This window comes from Hakea prostrata, chromosome 3 (assembly GCF_041222555.1).
Source record: "Hakea prostrata isolate BN-2017 chromosome 3, UWA_Hpros_2, whole genome shotgun sequence".
Taxonomy (NCBI): Eukaryota; Viridiplantae; Streptophyta; class Magnoliopsida; order Proteales; family Proteaceae; genus Hakea; species Hakea prostrata.
This window is the reverse complement of record NC_142602.1, coordinates 39,492,860-39,514,195: the sequence shown is the minus strand read 5'-3', so window position 1 is coordinate 39,514,195 and position 21,336 is coordinate 39,492,860. Positions and strand designations below refer to the sequence as shown.

The 21,336-nt window shown below is 37.9% G+C and overlaps 1 protein-coding gene across 2 annotated transcripts in view; it reads right to left on the bottom strand.

Moving 5' to 3' along the window:
* Positions 1 to 495: 495 nt before the first annotated feature.
* LOC149022211 (putative GPI-anchored protein At1g61900) overlaps positions 496 to 21,336 on the bottom strand; it is a 28,749-nt gene continuing 7,908 nt past the window's right edge. Inside the window, exons 2-7 of one of the 2 annotated variants that reach the window (XM_089150381.1) lie at positions 16,934 to 17,067; positions 9,238 to 10,095; positions 4,019 to 4,264; positions 2,844 to 2,990; positions 2,000 to 2,054; positions 496 to 1,266 (exon numbers count right to left, since the gene is read on the bottom strand). In XM_089150381.1, coding sequence (XP_089006507.1) covers positions 1,182 to 1,266; positions 2,000 to 2,054; positions 2,844 to 2,990; positions 4,019 to 4,264; positions 9,238 to 10,095; positions 16,934 to 16,967 — 1,425 coding nt within the window. In that variant the 5' untranslated portion in view covers positions 16,968 to 17,067 and the 3' untranslated portion in view covers positions 496 to 1,181. The remainder of the gene's footprint in view (positions 1,267 to 1,999; positions 2,055 to 2,843; positions 2,991 to 4,018; positions 4,265 to 9,237; positions 10,096 to 16,933; positions 17,068 to 21,336) is intronic. The other variant, XM_089150382.1, reaches the window with a different exon arrangement.

The following is a 21,336-nucleotide window of genomic DNA, read 5'->3' as shown; positions in this document are numbered from 1 at the left end:
GCTCACGCATGTAGGTATATCACCGGTCACACAACCCATTTGCCAGTATGACTTGTAGATGTTGGTGTCTGGGACACAAGAGGTCTATGTATCTAGGATACATAGCAGAGAGATCAAAATATGTATATTTAGGAATATATATGTATATGGGATACTATCATGTATATATAAAAAATATATATATATATATATGTGTGTGTGGTGAATGTGTATATTTGGGATTTATGTGTGTGTGTGGGACACACTCTAACAAAAATATAAACACTTGCCCTTGTGCAAGTGGGAGAAATTACGATTTATTAATTATAAATATAATTATATGCCCAATGGCAAAATTGAAAACTCACTTTTATGACGGTTACAAAATATAGGATTATACATTTTGACAATCACCATATCATTAGAGTGATCAAAATATTCAAACGTGAATTTTCCCTAAAAGGCAACTCTCTTTCTCTCTCTCCCTCTCTCCAAGAAATGCAAAAACTAAATATTTCATGGATCTTCTCCTTTATTTTTTTGTCTCTAGTTTCTTCCATCCACACAACATTTGGGTTATAGAATTTGTTCCTTCTCCTTGTGATTGTGGAATCAAACCGGTGACAAGCTTTTTTGGAGGAACGAGGACGTGAAATCCAAATTACTTCCATTGTGATAATTCTATTTTAAGAAAGCGAATCCTGGTAAGGATTTTTCCCCTTTTAATATCAAGTCGAGATATATAGATTTTTACCAACAGCTCATGTACAAAAAAATGATGTAATCTAAGTTGAAGGGACTCGAAGACCTAAAGGTAGACCTAAATTAACCTTAAAATAAGTTATAAAAAAAAAAAACATAACTTAGACCATGACCTCAAACAAAACTGATTGAAAGGCAAGAATCCATATAGCCAACCCCATTTAGTTGGGACAAGACTTCTTCTTCTTGTTGATAAGTCCACAAACCTAGAATGAGGAGTTTATCTACCAACTTAAAGATCACTATTTCTCACCCATTTGCAAACACCAAATGCTTCATGGATAGTTCACAAGGTAAAGGAGCCCAAAAAGGAGAAAGGGAAAAAGGAAATTAACAAAAAAAAAAAAATGCTATACATGAGAAACCATGGATCAAAATTTACATGTAAACCAGCCGGGGATAAATCATCCGACACACCTAAATATCTGCCAGCCGAAACCTCAGCTACCTCTCTTCAGCTTAGAACACTTGAAAGGAAAAAGCAAAAAATGAGTGATAGGAATCCAAACCCTCTGGAAAAACAACCTGCATCAATAAAGCCCATGAAAATATAAGATACTAAACAGATGCAACGCAATATTTTTAGATTCTAGCCAAATATCAAAACTTACAAATAAACGAGCTAAATTTCTAAGGGGTTAGCAAACGGTTAAATTTTGTGAAATAGTAAATGCAATTTGAATATATGATGAGTTGAAAAGAATATCACATTTTCAAATGATATTTCATATTAATATTTTCAGGCAGTAAACTATGTTTTTATCTCCTCAATCAACATAGCTTAGGCATGGATGCATAAAATGCTGCGGCAATCATCTAAGCCCGTATCTGTATGTAACATTTTCTTTTTTCCTTCGGGGTAGACTGTATCCATCGATACTGTCCAACACAGGGAGGCCGTTAAACTGGCTTTTGTAATATTCAATTGCATGAAGAAACATATAAAAAACTTACCAAGAACTAAACATTTTTAAAATTCTACCCTCATGCATATTTCACACAAATATCTTGAATCATCAATATGGCATCGAGCTATTATCTAACCAGATGACATAACCAAGGATCAAGACGGTACAATATCAAAAAACTAAAATACTAGCAGTAACTGGATAGTTCCTTATGCTCCAGGAGGCATAAGTTAAGCACTAACTTAATCAAAAAGGGTTCAAGGGGCCTTTGTGAGGAAGCAAAAAAATCTAAATTTTAGCTACAGGAGACACAAGATAAGCAAATATCACATTTAATTAAAAAAGTTTACCAACCAGGTCTTGCATAGGCTTCTGAAGTTGGCAGCAGCGCAGGCAATGACATCTCTGCAATTTAATGAAGGGGAAACTTGAGAAATTTATTTTAAACACTCGTGAAATAGCACTGAAGATCACAACACCATCCTACTACATCACTTATCATAAATTTCCCTTCAGTTAATACCTCAGTATTTAGGCTAAATCGTGAATAAAGTTATATAGATAATGATGTTGAACAGTGAAATTGGATAAGTGTGAACTGCACCAGAAGTCTTGTGTGATCTGTGTATTACTATAATACTTATGGGAAGGTTTTAAAAGAACTTCATAAGACCAGCTACTATTGATGATGTGCAGAATGTTAGGCAACCAAGAAGCTTCATATACTAGGAATGAGAAAGTAAAGGGTATGTTAACTGATTTGGGAGCATCTCCAATGCACTATTAAGGTACAAAAAGTCATTTGAGGTGGCCATGTACAGTGAAGGCCTACGGATGCTCCAGTTAAGCAGAATGATAGGATAGATTGAAGGAATTAAAAAGCCAGGGGCAGACTGAAAATAACACAAGGAGAAGTGAAAGGAAAGACATGCATGGCATACGCCTTGACCAAGCATGACCTCAAATAGAGCTGATTGGAGGGCAATGATCCATATAGCTGACCCTGTTTAGTTGGAACAAGGGTGAATTGTTGTTCTTGCTGTAATCCATAGCATCCACAATTGAGGTTGTCTAGATCTCCGGCAGGAAACCTTATAATTACAGGCTTCTTTGAATTGTAAAACGTCATTAAAAAAATACCTTAACAATATATAGAAACTGATGCTTCTATGTAATGATTACAGTTCACGTTACCATGAGCACAAAGGGACAGGGATCCAAGCGAAGAAGACGACGGCCATGGAGCAGCAATGTTGCCACTCAAATCACAAGCAAAGGTAAAGCCAATACCCGTGGAGTTATCATACACCACATCAGTAGGCAAGCTTGAAAGAAGACACCCTGCAATTTGATCCAATGCAGAATCAGAAAGTCACAAAAAAACTAACTGAATACTGGTTGACCAAAAAATAAAAAAAATAAAAATACTGAAATCTAGTAATCATTATCATCTCATTGGTACTAGAAGACAAAATATCACGCAATCAATAGAAAATCTGGAGATGTAGACATCACGGTTCAATGAGCAACACTTGAAGGCCTTCTAAATTACCAAGTCAGCTAATCAGAATGGAATTTAGATACGGGTTCATGAGTTTCTGAAACCTGAGCTAAACAGATAGGGGAAAAGAAAAAACTTATTTGTTATATAGGGCGTTCCAAAGGTAATACAGCTCAAGTGCATCTAGCCGTGTACCGGGCACTACATAAACATAATGATTACAATAAATGATACAAGAAGAGTGAGGTGGTATCTGGTGTATTTTAATAATGCAAATGTGCCAAATCTAATGAAAGACTGCTGTAGGTCAAATAACTTCATAAAATGCCCCTCTCTCCACCTTCCTCCCCCTCCTCCCCCCCCCCCTCTTTTTTTCTTTTTTCCCCCTTTCCCCCCTTATTCCAAAATAAAGTCACAACCACATCTTACTCTTTTACCATCAAAAAAAAAAAAGAATCATACTCTCGAACTCCCAGAAAGAAAGTTGACAAGTATCTATAGACAATTCAAATGACAGTACAGTTTCAATCTAGACTACAAAACTGATGCCCTCGACGAAGTAGAAGTCCACCCCAGGTACCGCACAGAAATTAAACTAATGGTTTTCAAACCTCAGATGTTCAAGAGAAATAGCATGGTACATCAAATTGATGTTTGCAGACTTCAGACCATAATAATAAAAGAAAACTTCAGAGGCATGATATTAATAGCAGACCTTGTCCATATGCTCTTTGCTATAATGAGGAGTAAATTGGGATAATGGAGAGAAAATCATTTGAATTACACACAGGATCTATGAAGTCTCAATTATAGTTTATGCCCCCACAAAATCAGCTGAAATAAACCAGATAAGCAGAACATTAATTACCCTGAAAGGTGAAATCTTTCAAGTCTACATCACAGAGGTCATAAATATTCGTCTTGATGCCTCCTTTCTGTAATATTGACCCCAAAAATGTAGCACAGTTAATGGCCTGCCTATTTGTAACTAACATCTGCTTCTGTATCCCCGCAATATATGTATTTAATGAACCACAGCAGGAAGAATTAGGAGCAGCTGAATCATGACATGCTTCAATTACTTCAGAAGGCTGTCTGAATTCCAGAGGACAAGCTGCATTCACGCAGATGATGTGGTTCAGTTAATAACAAACCAAGGAGCTAATTACTCACAATAACTGTGATCAACATACAAATAAACTACAATAAGCTAGTAATACAAGCAATCATAAGTAGTAGCAGGTTGCTGTATTCTGGTTTTCTACCTTCAGACTGCACAATCAATTGCTAGCAGGAATTCAATAGCACATCTTTAATGTGTTAATTGTGTGACTCTGCAGTCCCACCACAGTAGAAATATTCTCAAGATAATAAATAAAGTGGTGTCTCTGTCTCATCGACAAGCCAAATCATTCTTTCTCTTCTCTCCCTCTCTGAATTTGAATTCAGTATCAGGGTGCAATCCCTTCAGGGATTTATTTTAAAGTCCATTGCCACCACTACCTCTGCTCACCAAAGCTTCAGACTCTTGGTTCAGCATAGTTGACTAAACGTGTTGATGCATGTCGTATCATGCTTCTCACCATTTTCATACCCTCCAACTTGGCCCCACTAAGTTAAGTTAGGTCTCATGCATGCCTTCCCCGCATTCGTGATAATCACTTTTGAGGGTATGTACACTACTGATGACACCCAGATGCCCACTGGCAGACCTTGGCGCAATGGTTGGTGGACCATAATTGTAGCCTGAAATCAAGGTACCGAAAAAGCCTCTCAGCAAAAACTATTGGGGTAAGGCTGCATAAGAAAAATGCCCCCCCCCCCCCCCCCCAAAAAAAAAAAAAAAGACTCCGCTTGTGCAGAAGCCTTCAACACCAAGTTTGCCCTTTCCCATATGCCCACTGGAATTCTGGCCAAGGATAACTAGTAGACGCAGGTGCCAAGTTGTTCAGCAAGAAATATGTTAAGAGGAGCTCAAAAGCTTGGGGCTGATTCACTTCTAAAGTCAGTGAACCAACCCTGGGACACTGGGCCACCTTATTTGGGCATGAGAGTTGTTGGGCCTCCCAGACCCAGATCATGGAGATATTCTTGTCATTATTGAAGAGTCTTATAAGTTTTTTAAGTGAAGGGCATCTCTTCATTGCAACTTAACACTTCTGGGCAAAAATATTCTGTCGCTGTTCAATCTTTTAAGTGAAGCTCTTCTTTCCTATTAAAGGCTGAGAAGACCTCTGACCATAGCATGCAAAAGATGTCCGCAAAGTGGGTCCCCCAAGCAGCAGGTAGTGTTCTAGTTGACTTACAAAACTAAAGTCCTTCCACAAGTTTCTAAATATTTTTAATCCCTTAGATCTGTTATCTTAGTTTCTGATTTCCTGTAAACCTCTAATTTCAGAATTAGGAACCTTCTATTTTCTTTTGAGCAAGCCTTTTCTCTATATCTGATATGTATGTAGCAGGCTTGACACAGGCTCCCCACATTCTGATGATTGGTTGATGAAGCTTTGCTGTGAGTTCCTATTCTCTTGTCCATGATTGAATGAAACGAAGGATTAGGCCCTTGCTGTGAGAGCTAATCACCTCTCCAGCATCAAACCTTCTAATTTCATTTCCCTTCATATCTTCACCTCTGCCCCTTCAGAAACACACCAAGCAAGAGCTCCCCTATTCTCTTGCTAATGATCAAATGAGAAGACGGGTTAAGCCCTTGCTGTGAGAGCTAAAAACCTCCCTCGCATCTAAACTTCTAATTTCAGTCCTCTTCATATCTTCACCTCTGCCCATCAGAACACACCATACTTGTAGCAGAACATCAACATAACAAACCATACACTAAATCTATCTTGGTGGCTCAGTGTTTGCTGGTTTTCTTCCAGTGTTCTATTTTATGCTGCTCACATATTTCTCGATTCACCACCCAAACTGGCAAAAACATTGAGCAGTGCTTCACCCTCATAAAGCACCAATCAACACAAATTTTGTTGATTTCTAAGAGGCTGATTTGGCTAGAAACCATAAATTTCTGATTTTTGCCCTAGTTGCTACTTGGATTTGTGGTAATCTTTTGGTCTTACATATATTACAGGGCTGGATAATGTATCAGCAGTAGGGTGTGCTTCCCAGTAGCAAATCAGCAGAGTAACATATAGAAAAAATAGATCAGCAGGTTGTCAACAGAGTAGCATATATTTTAAGGTTTAATAAATGAGAGCAGCAACCAAGCATGAAAAACCAACTCAGCCAAGATATTCCGAAAACAATAGAAGATAAGCACCCAGGAACAGAATTTGACTTCCAAATAACTCACAAAAAGATCAACTTCAACAGAAGAGGGATAAACGAAATCATCTTCCATGAATCAACAACTTAGCAACTTGAAAGAATCTTGTGGGCAGTGGTAGAGCACCCCCTTGATGAGAGATGGAGGCTTAACCCACAGCATAAGCAGCAACACATGGATTCATTCCCACAGGACTTAAAAAGAGGGGGAGGGGGATGAAATCAGCAGAAGGAAGTATAAGACAACCATGATTTGATTACAGGAGCTACAGTACCATAAGGAACCAGAATCTTGCAACCAAACAAGCAAAAGGGAAGGAAGAGAAAAGAGACAGCTCACGTTGTGGGAAGCCACCTGTAGCTAATTTTTACGTGGATTGCAACAAGTCCTCATAATAGGGGTTGTACAGAAACCATCCCATTTCTCTGTTTCTGTGCTCATTTCCATTTTGGGCACAGAAACAGCTAAAATCTTGAATGGTAATCTGGTTCAGAAAAAGTGTGCAGATGTGCAGAAAATGGGATGAAGCAGCTGTTTGGCGCACTTTTTTCTCAAAAATGAGAAGCTTCAAATTGAAGCCTCTTCGGCACAGGCACGGTTTTGAGAAAAATGCGGAGACACTTGACAAAAACCCGGCCAAAACATCATTCTGAGGTAATCAAGTCATTTGACTTCAAAAGCATAAACTCAGCTCAAGAAAACTCGAACCCCCCCCCCCCTGGTAACCCTAAGCTCTGCAATACTCTTGCTCTCAAATCCTTGTTTTAAAGAGATCCACCATCAGCAGTTCTGCTTTCACTCAAGGTACCTAAGGCATGGTGAAATGTCTGATTTCAAGCCTAAACAGCATACTGGTAGAGAAGATCATTCCTCCTTCTAAGACCAATGCTGGTATTCTTCTTCCCAAGAATACCAATGAAGTAAACCTGAGTTCATGCAGGATCTTTCCTTTCGCAAACTTCGCCATTGTAGGTTCTGTTTGATAGACAATTTGGTTAATGTTTTGGATGAAGTTGCAGCTAAACTCAGGGAAAGTGGCGGCAGTAGGACCAGGAACACCAGACAGTGCAGAGAATGTCATCCCCATTTCTATAAAAGAGGGAGACACTGTTCTATTGCCCGATTATGGTGTTACTCAAGTTAAACTCAGTGACAGAGTAAGCTTCAGATCGATACTATCATTTCTTTTCAGTCCTATTCTATGATCTTCAGATCTTTTTATTTGTATTGGTTATTAGTGGTTTTGATCTTTGGGTTGCTGGGAATTGTTTTGCAGGTTCTATCTTTACAGGGACAATGACATTCTGGGTACTCTACACAATTGATTGGTGATTGATTAGATGAATTGGAGGGGTTCGCTTTTAGATTGGAAATGCGTGAGGTTTGGGTTCCTATGCTGTAGTCGATGAAACGTAAGGACGATGTATCATTCATCCATTGGAGAGTTCGAATCAGATCGAAGCAATTTTGATATTTTTGTTACTTGCCCTGTTGCAATTACAACTTTTAATCCTTCTCTTTACATTCAGGGTGCTCTACACCATTGATTGTTTGTGGTAGATTCTCCTGATTGATAGATGAATTGGAGGATCCACTTTTAGGTCAGAAATTTGTGAGGTTTGGGTTCCTATGAAATGTAAGGACACTGTATCATTCCTCCATTGGAGAGATTTGGGGTCCGGTCCTGTTGCAATTACAACTTCTAATCATTCTCTTTCACATTCAGATTCCTCAATTTCAGATGGTGTTTCCCAATTCCTTCTGCATCTCTTTTCATAATGAAGTAAATGAGGTTTTAGGAGTGATCCATCCAACTTTTTTCATGTTCTTCACTGTACATCACTACGAACATATGTGTTGAGGTTTCACCAAAAGAACTCATATGTTGAAGGTGAAGTTTAAGCTTAAATAGATGTGTTTACCTTCTCTTAGTTGGTTTTATTATTTAAAAAAAAAAAATGTGTCCATTTTTATGCATACCATACAAGTTTCTGTGCCCATTTTGTCACAGTAAAGTGCTCATTCTACTACAACCATACAAGATTTCAATAGCCAGAAATGAGCAATGGGCAAAGAAACATGAAAAACTGTGTCTTCCTCATTTTCAAGAAATGGGCATAGACTCATTGCCATAGAACCCCCTACATAACTATAGGCCATCTCAGTCATTATACCAAAGGTGCCCAAGAATCATGACACCTGTATTCTATTATTCTCCCTCTGTCAATGAACATAAAATCTATCTGACAGAGCTTAATATTTTAAGGTGTGTGGTTTGAAAGGTTTAATGGTCTTCTCCAGCAACTCTATCTGTGGCTTGACATCAAACATTCTCAAGTCCATGTACTGAAGATGAATAAAATAATTATTAACTTCGTTGCTACTATCTGTACCCTCTGTTTGTCCATTGTATAACACAGATTGCATCAGGAAACTCATCAAATTCTCACAATTTACGCTACTGAAGAACCAAATTGTTCTAACCTCTGAGCAACCAAGGAACAAGGGCCTTCTGTGGGTTGTATACCACAGTTGTAAATCATTTAGGTATGTTTAGAGTCAGGACTCAAGTGAAAAATGGTGAACTTTGCAAACCAAAATACAGAAATTGATATATACATCAAAACAGTAGTGTAAGATCTATCTGGAAAATGATATATGTTAACATAGCCATTTTACAAGTTGAGAGAAGAATCAAAACTAGCAGAAAATTTACCCAACAGAAAAGAAGAAAAAAACAAAACACATCAGACACATTTTCCAATCCAACTGTATAATGTGAAGGTTAACAAACAACATCATACCTTTGTTAATTTTGCAGGCAGACAATATTCGAAATGCAGTATTTGCAGCATCCGGTGACAGCTTCCTTGAAAGCCACGAGTATACCACCCGTTTACAATCATTAAGGGTGTTTACCCCATTAGACTTTCCCTCTACATCTGCATTTGCAAAAATAGTTGATCCTGTTGCTGAAATGCGTAAAGCAGCTTCCGCGATAGCAGGCTGACATATTGGCCTACAGCATTCCTTAAGTGGGTCAATGCTACTGCAAGCATCAAGTAGTTTGCTTGTGTTTACCATTTTCTCAAATGTAGTTGCATCCTTCACTGGACATGATCCACTGGTGAGGTTCAATGCATTTATGGAGCAAAGACTACGTATTGTACTGTTTTCTGCCCCTCTGCTGGATAATATACTAATAATATCTGAGAAACAATCATTGGCCACGCCCATTGGGAAAACCAGCTCATCTGACTTCACACTACGGTGACCTTGGGCAATATGTAGTAAACTATTAACCTGAGGGCAACAGATAACATTCCCGAGAACTGAACCCAAAAATGGACCACAATCTATTGCAGTTTTCTCCATGATTTTTGAAATAGCAGAGAAGTTTAACTGGCATTTTCCAGTCAAGACCGGCTCATACGGGGTAGGGAATGATGGGTACATTGGTGACAATGGTTCTGCTGGAATTGGATAATGTGGAATTACAGATGGTGAAATCTCTATAGGATCAAAGAGCCCACTACTAGGGGAGCCAGCGAGGACGGCAATGGGAATCAGAGGACTGGGCCCAACTGTTGACTGCGCTGCCACTACATCTTCAAAACTAGATAAAAGGACAGCAAAGAAAAAGAACCAATAGCACAAAGAATCTGCAAGGAAATATTAACAGGTCTTAACATTTGGCATCCCATAAGCAATTAAGCATGCACAAATTGAGACTTCATAAAACAAAAATGTCTAGTCAGAAATGAAGTTCTCAGACAATCAGTCTCATCTCCATCCTATTTACTGTAAATATGTTGTTTAACCCAATTCTTGAGAAGTACGAGGGAACACAAAGAGAGGGAGACAAAGAGAAACAATGATCAGAGCCCTTTTCTTAGCATCAGCAATAACAGTACAGACAGCTGTATAACATGAAGGATGAATTATGGGGGGAAAAAACTACAGCTCAACTGGTGCAACAAGAAGTCTCAAACTAGAACGAGATTTGCAGGAATTCAGGATCACCAGAACAGAGTAAATAACATTGAAGGAGAACCTTCATCTTGAAATAGGAAATCAGATAAACCTGATGATGCAGTAGCTCCTTGGACCATTAGATACTCATTTGGGAGCCCAGGCCAAGACAAGCTGGATCTAAATCTAGTCCAAGTCCAGATACTTAGGGATTCATTTAATAGTTTACAATTTGATGTAATCTGTTATTTTATTTTTATACTGGGGATTTATATTTAGGAATGACCATATTAGAGCGAGGTTCGGACTGGAAGTAGCTCTGTTTCATAAAAAACATAGAGAGAGTCATTTGAGGTCGCATGGTCATGTCCAACAAAGGCCTCTGGATGGCCCAGTTCAGAGGACTGCCCTGATTCAGATAAGAGGGGACCAAAAGAGCCAGGGGCAGACCTAAGATAACCATAGAAGAAGTGGAGAAGAAAAACATGCTTAGCTTAGGCCTCGTGCATGTTATGACTTCAAAAGAAATGACTGAAGAGAAAAGATTCAAGTGGTCAACCCCATTTAATTGGATAGATGTTGCACTGCTATCGTTGTATTACAATCATTTTTCAGGCCTAGAGTAAAATGTTGGGCAATTAAGCAATATGTAGCTAAAAAGGATTTTTTTTTTTCTTTTTTTTTTTTTTTTTTTTTTTTTTTGGGGGGGGGGGAATTCCAAGCTTAAAAGGATTCATCATTATCAAGTCTTGTCCCAACTAAATGGGGTCCGCTACTTGGATTCTTGCCTTCCAATCAGCTCTGTTTGAGGCCACACTTGATACAAGGCCTAAGCTATGGACATCCTTTCACCACTTCTCTTAACGTTTATCTTAGGCCTGCCCCCTAGCTCTTTTAATTCCTTCAATACAGAGTATATCACTTCTCTATATAAGGGCATTTACAGGTCTCCGTTGAATGTGGTCATGCCACCTCAAACAACTTTCTTGTAGCTTGTCACTTATTGGAGCTACTCCAAACCAACTCTAAAATGATCATTCCATATCTTATCCTTCCTAGTTTTGCCACTCATCCATCTTAGCATCCTCATTTCTCTTACACTGGGTTTATCTATATGATTCTTTTTAATAGTCCAACACTCTGCACCATACAGCATAGCTAGTCAAGCGACAGTCCTCTAGAATTTTCCTCTGAGCTTTAAAGGAATATGTCGATCACACAACACCCCATACACACCTTTTCACTTCACCCTATTCTAAATGAGAAGTTCCGCTATGATCGGGGCGAGGCTAAGTAGGCCAGATCAATGCATTGTGTGCCGGCTCTTACACTGTGCTTTTAATTCTTTTGAAAACATCACCCCCTATATCATCATTTTTATTTATGATTGAACCAAGATACCTAAAACAATCACTCTGAAAGATCTCCTTATCATCAAGTTCACCACCTCATCGTTTGCCTGATCAAGACCTAAGTTACAAACTAAATATTTTGTCTTTGTTCTACTTAGTTTACAGTCTTTTGATTCCAAAGCTGCTCTCCATGATTATAACTTGGTTAATCCCCACTTGAGTCTCATCTATCAACACGATATTATTAGCAAAAAAGATACACCAAGGACCCTCGTCTTGAACGTCTTTGGTTAATTCATCCATTATAAGTGCAAATAAATATGGGCTTAAGGCTGATCCTTGATGTAGCCCAACTATAATTGGGAATTCATTACTTTGTCCCCCAACTATTCTTACCCTTGTCACTGAACCATTATACATATCCCTAACTATGTCCACATATTTACTTGCAACACTTCTTTTCATAAGCTTTTTCTAGGTCAATAAATATCATTTGAAGGTCTTTCCTACAGTCTCTATACTTTTCCATAAGCCTCCTAATAAGGTAAGTAGCTTTCGTTGTGGATCTTCCAGCCTAAAGTCAAATTCTAATTCCGTAATTGTGGTTAATTATCTCAAATGAGTTTCAATTACTCTCTCCCATAATTTCATAGTATAGATCATTAGTTTAATGCTTCTATAGTTATTACAGCTTTGAATATCTCCTTTATTTTTGTAAATTGGAACCATGATGCCTATGTTCTTCCATGCTTATATTGGGATTTCATCAAGACCTTGTTTTTCGCTTATTTTCATCCTCTTTAGAGCTTATTTTACTTTGGACGTCAAAATTCCCTGTATAATGTATATAGGTTCAAAAAGTGGGGACTTGGTCAAAGCCAAAAAGGATGATGCTCTAAAATTCTTTCAATGTTGTTTGCCACTTCCTTTTATTTCCCTTTATTTATTTTATATATTTTTTGTCCACCTCTACCTGTATCCATGTAGGTGACCCCATTAGGTTGGGATAAGGCTTCGTCCTTGTTGTATTGGGGAAGTTTAGTTTGTTGGAGTCTTCCATCAAGAAGAACCTGTATGTGCTTGCATGTAATTATCATCATCAAAGACTGAAGATAGATTTTCTCTTTCTTCTTTTATTTATATATTTATTTTATTTTGAGTAGTTGCCTGCATGGCCAGTTGCCAGAGCCAAGTGGTGATGTAGGTTTTACCCTCTTCTGGCTTTTTCTTAACCTCAGATCTGTCTGTCCTTCATCCTCTTTCCTTCTTGGTTCTTTGTTCTTCTTCTCCTTCTCCTTCTTCAGTTTATATGACTGTTCGCCCTTTTGGATTCCTTTCTTTACTGTTGGAATGAAAAGCTTACTGGTTTTACCCCATTGAAAGCTACTACAGGAGCTGAAGGGAGGGATCCATCATACTTACTCTGCTAATGGGCATAAACTTCTCTCCCTCAGGCAGCTCAAAGCCTGGAATTTGCTTCCAATAAGCCAATTCTACAGTAACACAAACCAGCAATCTGTTCGGGTTTCATTTGTTCCACTAAAATGAATTTCAGCAACTATAACTTATTTTTCTGCTAGTATTTTGGACATTTATCAAGTTTCATATAATAATCATCACCCAAAAGTGTCAGACTCATACAAGTGAGATAATCCACCTGAACCAAATTGTTCCTAACACTGCAACTGTCTTGTTAAGAGGACGGAGATTAACTTTCTGAAATTGCACATGATGACACCCATTCAATATTCGAAAATCTTTTTGGTTTAATGAGCTGGATTTGCAGCTGGTTTGGCTACAAGAAGGTGAAGTTTCACCACATAGGGTGGTACAGCAAAAACTTTTCTGAGTCATGGAAAGAGGTTAAACTAAACCTAGTTATTGGTATGTTCCAGAGGGTCTTACGCATTAGTGGGTCTTACGACTGTTACCCTTTGCTGTCCATGGACTCTGATGCCCCAAAACTAGACTAATTTAATCTTAAGGGCCAAGACTTAGAGAAAATTAAACAAAATATGCAGATGCATGTCACCCGTCACCATTCTGAAGGCATAGCCATTCTAAAACAATTATGTGACTCGAGATGAATATCCAAATTAGGGATATACAAGAAAAAGAATTTACAGTGTCACACAACTTATTTATCCATAAACAAGAGCCTCGTTGCGTTGCTTCCCTCAGGCAGTTTTGCCCCCAGAGGTAAAAACTAAAGAGGAGAGGACATAAGTCAAGTACCACTTAATGATGGTAAGTTGTATATCACAAATGCTTGAATGCCCTGGAAGCACAATGGTTATAAAGAGTTCAGGGGGTTTGCCCTAACAAAAGGACTGAGGTTTCAAGTTTTACGTCTTATCTTAGCATCAATGCTGGCATTAGCAAAGATTCTTTATTGGTGTAGAGGTTTAAACACGTGTATCATTCCACTCATGGACTCCACAGTGTTATAATATTTTACACTACGTGTCCTTTAGTACGGACTCTATTCATCCCCACAATTTTAGATGTAATTTTCACCATCATCCATTCTAATCATGATGTTGGATGCAAGAGTCTCTGTGTCACTTTTGGAAGATTTAAGTGCTTGGAATTCTTTCATCAAAAGCTTAAATTTTGCCCAAGATCTAGTCTAGACTCTTTTGTAGTTTTAATCTTCGACACTGGCTCTAATGAGACAGCTTCTTTCCCTTCTGTAGAAGATGCTAATTTGTGTTGTAATGACATAGTTTCATTGGATTTCATAGAGAGATGGTGCTATAGAAAAAGGATATCATCCTATAGGTTCATAATATAGGCTTCCTTGGGTTCATTATCTTTTGCAGTGACTTTTATGTCTTCTCTAGTCTTTTCACAATGTGAGCATAACCTTGAAGCCCTAGCAAATTATTTCTTCCTCCCCAAAAACAAAAAGCTGCAAATTTCCGATTTACCTCGTCATCAGGGGTCACACTCCAAGTGTTTATATCAATTGGGAAGAAGTCCTACAATGTATAAAAGATTTTCAACAACCCATGTTCAAAGGATATTATAGTCTTACAGAAATCCTTGATGCAGCCAGGGAAGCTATTGGACCAAATTTCTACATAAGCCCATATTCAATCTACAAATCCGTCCCAGTACATAGCACGACTATGCTTACATTGTGAAAAAGACCAGAGAAGACATAAAAATTAGTGCAAAAGATAATGAACTCAAGGAAGCCTATATTAAAAAGCTGCATGACGAGATACTTTCTCTACAACACCATCTCTCTATAAAATCCATTGAAGCTTCTCTACAGCACCAATGCACCACCTCTCTATGAAATCCAATGAAGCTATATCCTTACAGCACAAATCAGCATCTTCTACAAAAGGGAAAGAAGCTGCCTCGCTAGGGCTAGTTCTGAAAATTAAAAACTATACAAGAATCTACACAAGATCTCAGGCAAAAATTTAAGCTTTTGATGAAAGAATTTCAAGCACTCAAATCTGCCAAAAGTGACACAGAAAATCCTACATCCAGCATCATGATCAAAATGGATGATAATGAAAATTACATAAAAAATTATGGAGATGACTAAAGCCCGTACTAAAGGACACGTAGTGTAAAACATCATAGCATTGTGGAGTATATGAGTGGAATGACACACGTGTTTAAACCTCCACACCAATAAAGAATCTTTGCTGACATCAGCATTGATGCAAGGACAAAGACGTAAAATTTGAAACTATAATAACTAAAATAGTTTAGGGGACATTTCTGGTACTTGAATTATTTTAGAATCTTATGTCAAATTGGTGTCTATAAATTAGACTTTAGAATTGTTCTAAGTCCAAGGTCTATAAGTAGGACCTTAGTCCTTTTGTTAGGACAACCCCCTGAACTCTCTGTAAGCAGTGTGCTTCTAGGACGTTCAGACCAACTTACAACGTTGCCTTGTCAAGTGTTTGTAATATACAACTTACCATCAATAAGAGGTACTTGACTTTTATCCTCTCCTTCTCCTCTCTAATTTTTACCTCTTGGGCCAAAACTTCCTAAGGGAAGCAAGGCAACAAAGCTCTTGTTATGGATAAATAAGTTATGTAACAGTGTAAATTCTTTTTCTTGTACACTAATCTGCATCATTCATCTCGAGTCACATAACTGTTCAAGAAGGGTTATGCCTCAGAATGGTGATAGGTGACATGCATTTGCATATTTTTCTTTGAGTCTTGGCCCTTAGGATTAAATAAGTCTAGTCTTGAGGCCTCTGAGTCCACGAACAGCGAAGGGGCAGCAGTTGTAAAACCCAATGGTGCATAAAACCCTTTGGAACACCACACTAGGTTAGCTAACCTTCCACTCAAAATTGCACGTGATGACACTTTCTTGAATAACTACCCAAACCTCTTATTCACCATGATGGCTTACACCTATCATATATGTACACGTAGGGCGGCTATATATATATATACTAAAGCGGGCCTCCCCCCTATGATATATATATGTATGTATGTATGTATGTATGTATGTATATGTGTGTGTGTGTGTGTAATTCAAGGCTTGCCCTTCCCTTCTCAATTTATTTACCCATTTGTTCGAAGGTCCCTTTATCCCAATCACATAAATCTTAGTAATATCTCATTTTTTGGGATTCCGATTTGGTATCTCAGTTAGATTTTAGTATACCTCAGAATTTACTGTAGATTAATGCTTCCCAACCAAAGCAGCCTGGCATTGATTTCAGCCAAAAAAGTGCACCAACTCCGTGAAATCTCTAAGATATCAGTCCAACAAGGTTTTTTTGGAACACCAAGTCAGCCCCCAAAAACCGAGTTCTCGAACTACACCACCTGATGATCGGTTTAAAGCCATAGGGACCCAAAAATTTTAATACATACAATAGCTATACCAATTTAATGACTGATTGGTCCAATCAGCTCCCCAAAAGATTGGGATATTTACCCCGTCATACACCAGGAGGTTCCCTCCAAGGATGAGCACTTAGAGAAAAACTTTTCAATATTTTAAAAACTAGAGTAAAAAAATTTGAAAAATGTATCACCAAATTTACTAAAGTTACCATAGCATGATTAATACATATAAAGAAAGAGAATCCAAATTTATGTTTCACCAATATTTACAACAGTACAAGATTGATATAACTAAATTGAATTATTCTCTGATTCTTAATAACTTCTGAAGATCTCACCTTCATATTGAGTAATGGCCCTTAAACAGTCCATAGTTACACCGGCCCTTTTGGGACATCCAAGCCACTAATAACGTACCATTGTGACACAAAATGCTCTCCAACAAACCAACCGCAAACTCTTGTAACAGTACCTAAAACAGCATCATCATTAAACCACCACCACCCTCCCCCACACAAAAAAAAAAAAAAAAGACAAAGTGAAACAGCAGAAATTGCAGCAGAAAGTGAAGAACCTCGGATGATATACAGACTGAAAAAGAAAGACGTTTACAGTGAAAGTACCATTCAATCCATCATGAGATATGTTTGATACTGATGAAAAAACACTTATCAACGTTGTCAACATAAGTGAGAGAGAGAAAAACAAAGTAGCACGATGTTAATTTCTAATTCTTACATATCTGAATAAAAAATCCACAAGTCCTGGTTGTCAACGTTAGAAATCCACCAATATTCATACTAATTGACTATGGACAAGGGTTTGGGACACCATCATCTCAAGGCCTTGTTGAGATTTGAAGAGATGGCGCTTTATATTCTTTTTTCATTTTTGTTCCTTTTTTTTTTTTTTTTTCTTTCTCCTTTTTGGTTCCGACTTGATGATTTGACAGTCAAATGGGCATGGTTGGTTCTGAAACTTAAAGGGGAAGCTAGTTCTAACATTAATAGATATGTTTGAGCCTTCAAGGTGTATTAAAAATAAAAAACACACACAAAAGTTAGTGACTTGAATTTGCACCCTTAGCTGCAATAAGACATGGTTTGAAACCCTGAATGATATGAGACATTACTGACAAATAAACTACTCTGAATGCAATGAGACATTACTGACAAATAAACTACTGATGCAACCCATGATTAGGGCTGGATATCCAGGATCTTCTAGTAAGATTACAGCAGCTATTTAGGGCTCTTAGAGGTTTCGCCTAGGGTTTTAAAGGGCCTAAAAGGTTGTTGGGATGCTGAAAACAGGTCTGAAATTTAAGAACTCCAAATTCAGAACTCAAGATTAGAATTCTAGGTCAAGACTAGGGTTTGATTGGGTCAAGGATGGACTGGGGTGGTTGCTATCTAGTTCCAGTGCGGTTTCCTATTGATACTTCAACAACCTGAACCAATGTAGAGGGCTAAGGACTCAAACTCCAGATTCAGCAACTCTAAAAATTCTGCAATTTCCCAAGGTAGAAGATGAAGTGCAGAATTTGTAGAAGTCAATGACCAAGGTGGTAGGTTGCAGAAAATAAGATTAGATCTTTGTTCAGCAAGCTTCAGTGATCCTAAAGAGGGTATAATGGGGTGTTTTGGGGCTGGAATGAGGTAGTGGGAAAAAGAAGGAGATGGGAGATGGCTTCTAGAGTTTGGATAGAGGCTGTAACTTACTTGGGCTGTTGGAAACTTGAAGGATGCTGCTGCCTGCTGGACTTGATGATGGAGGCTTCAAAACTTGATTGTTGGTTTGTGTGAATGCTGGAATGAGTGCTTGAGTGCTTGAAGAAGAAGAAGAAACTTTGAAAAATTGCAAACAGTAGCTCAAACCCAGCCGCAGGTCTCCCTCCCAAGGATCCCATGACCATACTAAGTCTTTCTTCAAAATCACTTCATTCAATAATCAAATCTGAGAATTTACATTAAGATTTGGCTATTTATAGCCTCCTGTAATCGACTCTTATTACTTGTCAAACGAGACTTTCCATAACTGACTCCAAACTCAAACAAACTCCCTTCAAGATAAAGACTCCTAAAATTTAGGAACCACATCCTCCTACTAACAGATCAATTAACACCCAGCTACCAAAATAACTCAACATCTAAGACTCCAAATTAAATTATAAAAACAGAAAGAAAATTCAAAAATTATTCTGAACTCAACCTTACTAACATAGACTCAATCCAACGGGTGAAAATGACCATTTTGGCCCTTGGACGATTATGCCCCCTGGTTTGGGCACAATTCCGGATGGACTTGAGACCCTTCTAGGCTCTTTCAGGCTGGCTGGGGGCTGGATACATCAACTACGCACTGATTGACAATTAAAACATAATTTAGACCTTCGAAGTTTCTACTACAAGGAACAAACTCATCTTCAGCAATAGGTTAATATTACATATTACAACCAAGGTGTGAAACTTTGCCAAAATCAGGGGTTTCACTACCCAACCAAACTACCGAAAACCCAAAATCTGAGCAAAATTTTGCCAAAAAAATTGGATTTTTTTATTCAGATTTTGACTTTTTTTATAGCAAGGGTAAAGGCTGCTACTTTCGGCGAAACTTACAACTTTTCAATTTCGCCAGTGATTTCATTTCGCCATACATCAAAACACTGAAATTTCGGCCAAGTTCTGCCAAAATTTCTTACCATGATTACAACTTTCAACTATCAAGTAGCTTGAACATGATAGCCAAAATCCGCCTCTGAATAATACATAAGAATAAGTCATAAAAGTTAGAAACCTTAATTGCCCATGTCCAAAGAGACCTGTAAATGGATAGCCGAAATCCGCCTTCAAATTCGCATTCGCATTCGTATTCGTTTAAGGGCATCTGAGTCAAGAGTTTTTCTTACCAGAAAATATCAGTATCCATCTGATAGGCAATCGAATTCAGATTCGGATAATTGCTTAATGGATTGGATTATATCCGGATAATAAAATTATCCGATTAGAGTAAAGTATTAAACATTTTTTTCTTTGAAAATGACTAATAATTGGATTTAGAAACCGGTAATCAAATAACCGGAAAATCAAAAATCGGAAATTATCCGGTTAGAGTAAAGTATTAAATATTTTTTCTAGTTGACAACTGGATTCATAAACCAGTAATCATAACCGGAAAATCAGAAATTAACAAAAATGGCAATCGACAATCACTAATTGGATAGTTTATCGGATCGGATTATTATCGGATATCTGATAAAGTTCCGGATTCGAATTTGGATATCTTCTAAAAATTTCCCCCGGATTCCGATTTGGATAGCCAATTTGCTAATCAGAATTGGATTCAGATTTGGATAGTGGTATATCCCAGCCAAATCCGATCTGTTTACAGGTATAGTCCCAAACTCCCAATGGTTGAATTCACAAAAATATTTAAGAATAGAAAGAATAAACATTTCGGAAATGGCAAGGATTCATGTAGCCAACCCCATTTAGTTGGAAAAGGCTCGTCGTCGTCGTTGCATTGTTGTTATTGTTGTTATGTTGTTGTAGGAAGAAAAAAACACTTTCTGATGTGAACCAAATTATAGAGTTTGACTAATTAAGGTACTGCCCTAGATTTAGGGTCACTCCAAGATCCTCTTCAATAGAATCGGCAGTCAATTAAGGTTCAAAATTACCTATGGTTGAAGGGAATGGGTTGGTTATGGGGTTCTAGGGTTAGGTTCGGCTAGAGTTTGGGGTATAAAGTTTGAAGAACAAAGTCTGAAACCTTGTTGTACCTGAGATTTCAGAACTGGAATTAAAAGGTTTACTTGATTATAGGGTTTGGCTAGGCTGGAATTAATGCAACTATTAATCTTGTATAATTTCAGATTTGGTTCTCAAGGTTTAGGGTTTTGAAATTAGGTTTCCAACTTCGAGTATGACTCAAGATGGTGGCTAGGCTACGGTTCGACAGGGGAAATTGGGGGGGGGGGTGTAGGAGAAGCTAATCCTAAAAGGGTTTGAATTTTGATGGGGGGTTAGGGAGCTATAGGAGTTTTAATAAAACCAAGGTTTAGGGTTTCTAGAGATTGAAGATGGAGTGTAGGAAATTTTCAAACCTAATGGATGAAGGTCTTTCATGATACTAAAAGTAGGAATGAGGGTAGGGGTAGGTGCAATTCCATAGGGGAAGGGCGAGGTTAAATGGGGTAGGAATATAGGGTTTTTAGAAGGAGAGGTAATGCAGTATTGTATTTGATTGATCAAAACAGTAGCCAAATAGGAAGGAAATTCAAATTTCTCAGACTTAAAAATAAGACAGATTTCAGTTGTGAAACAATACTGAAATCTAGAAAGCAATCACAAATTCACAATGATAATTCTAGAATAACATCATAACAATAGGGACATGTTGAGAAATGCCATGTCAACATTGCCACATCAGCCTCCATTAGTTTTGATGATAACAAACATGAATTACTAATAGTTATACTGAGTTGTGTTTGTCTAGTTCAATATGAGAGCAAGTGGATCAAATTCAACTCAACGCCGAATGCCTAAGCCCAAGTTAAGGCCAAGACCAAGCCAAGATGGACATGAAGTCTTAATCAAGATGAGCATGAAAAAGGAGTGCAAGAAGACTCAAGAACAACAATGAATATCAACTCAAGCTCAAGCAAGAAGACTTAGCAAATTAGGGCCTAGGACACCTCCTTGCACATACAAATGTAATCACACCCATTTGCATCAAAACC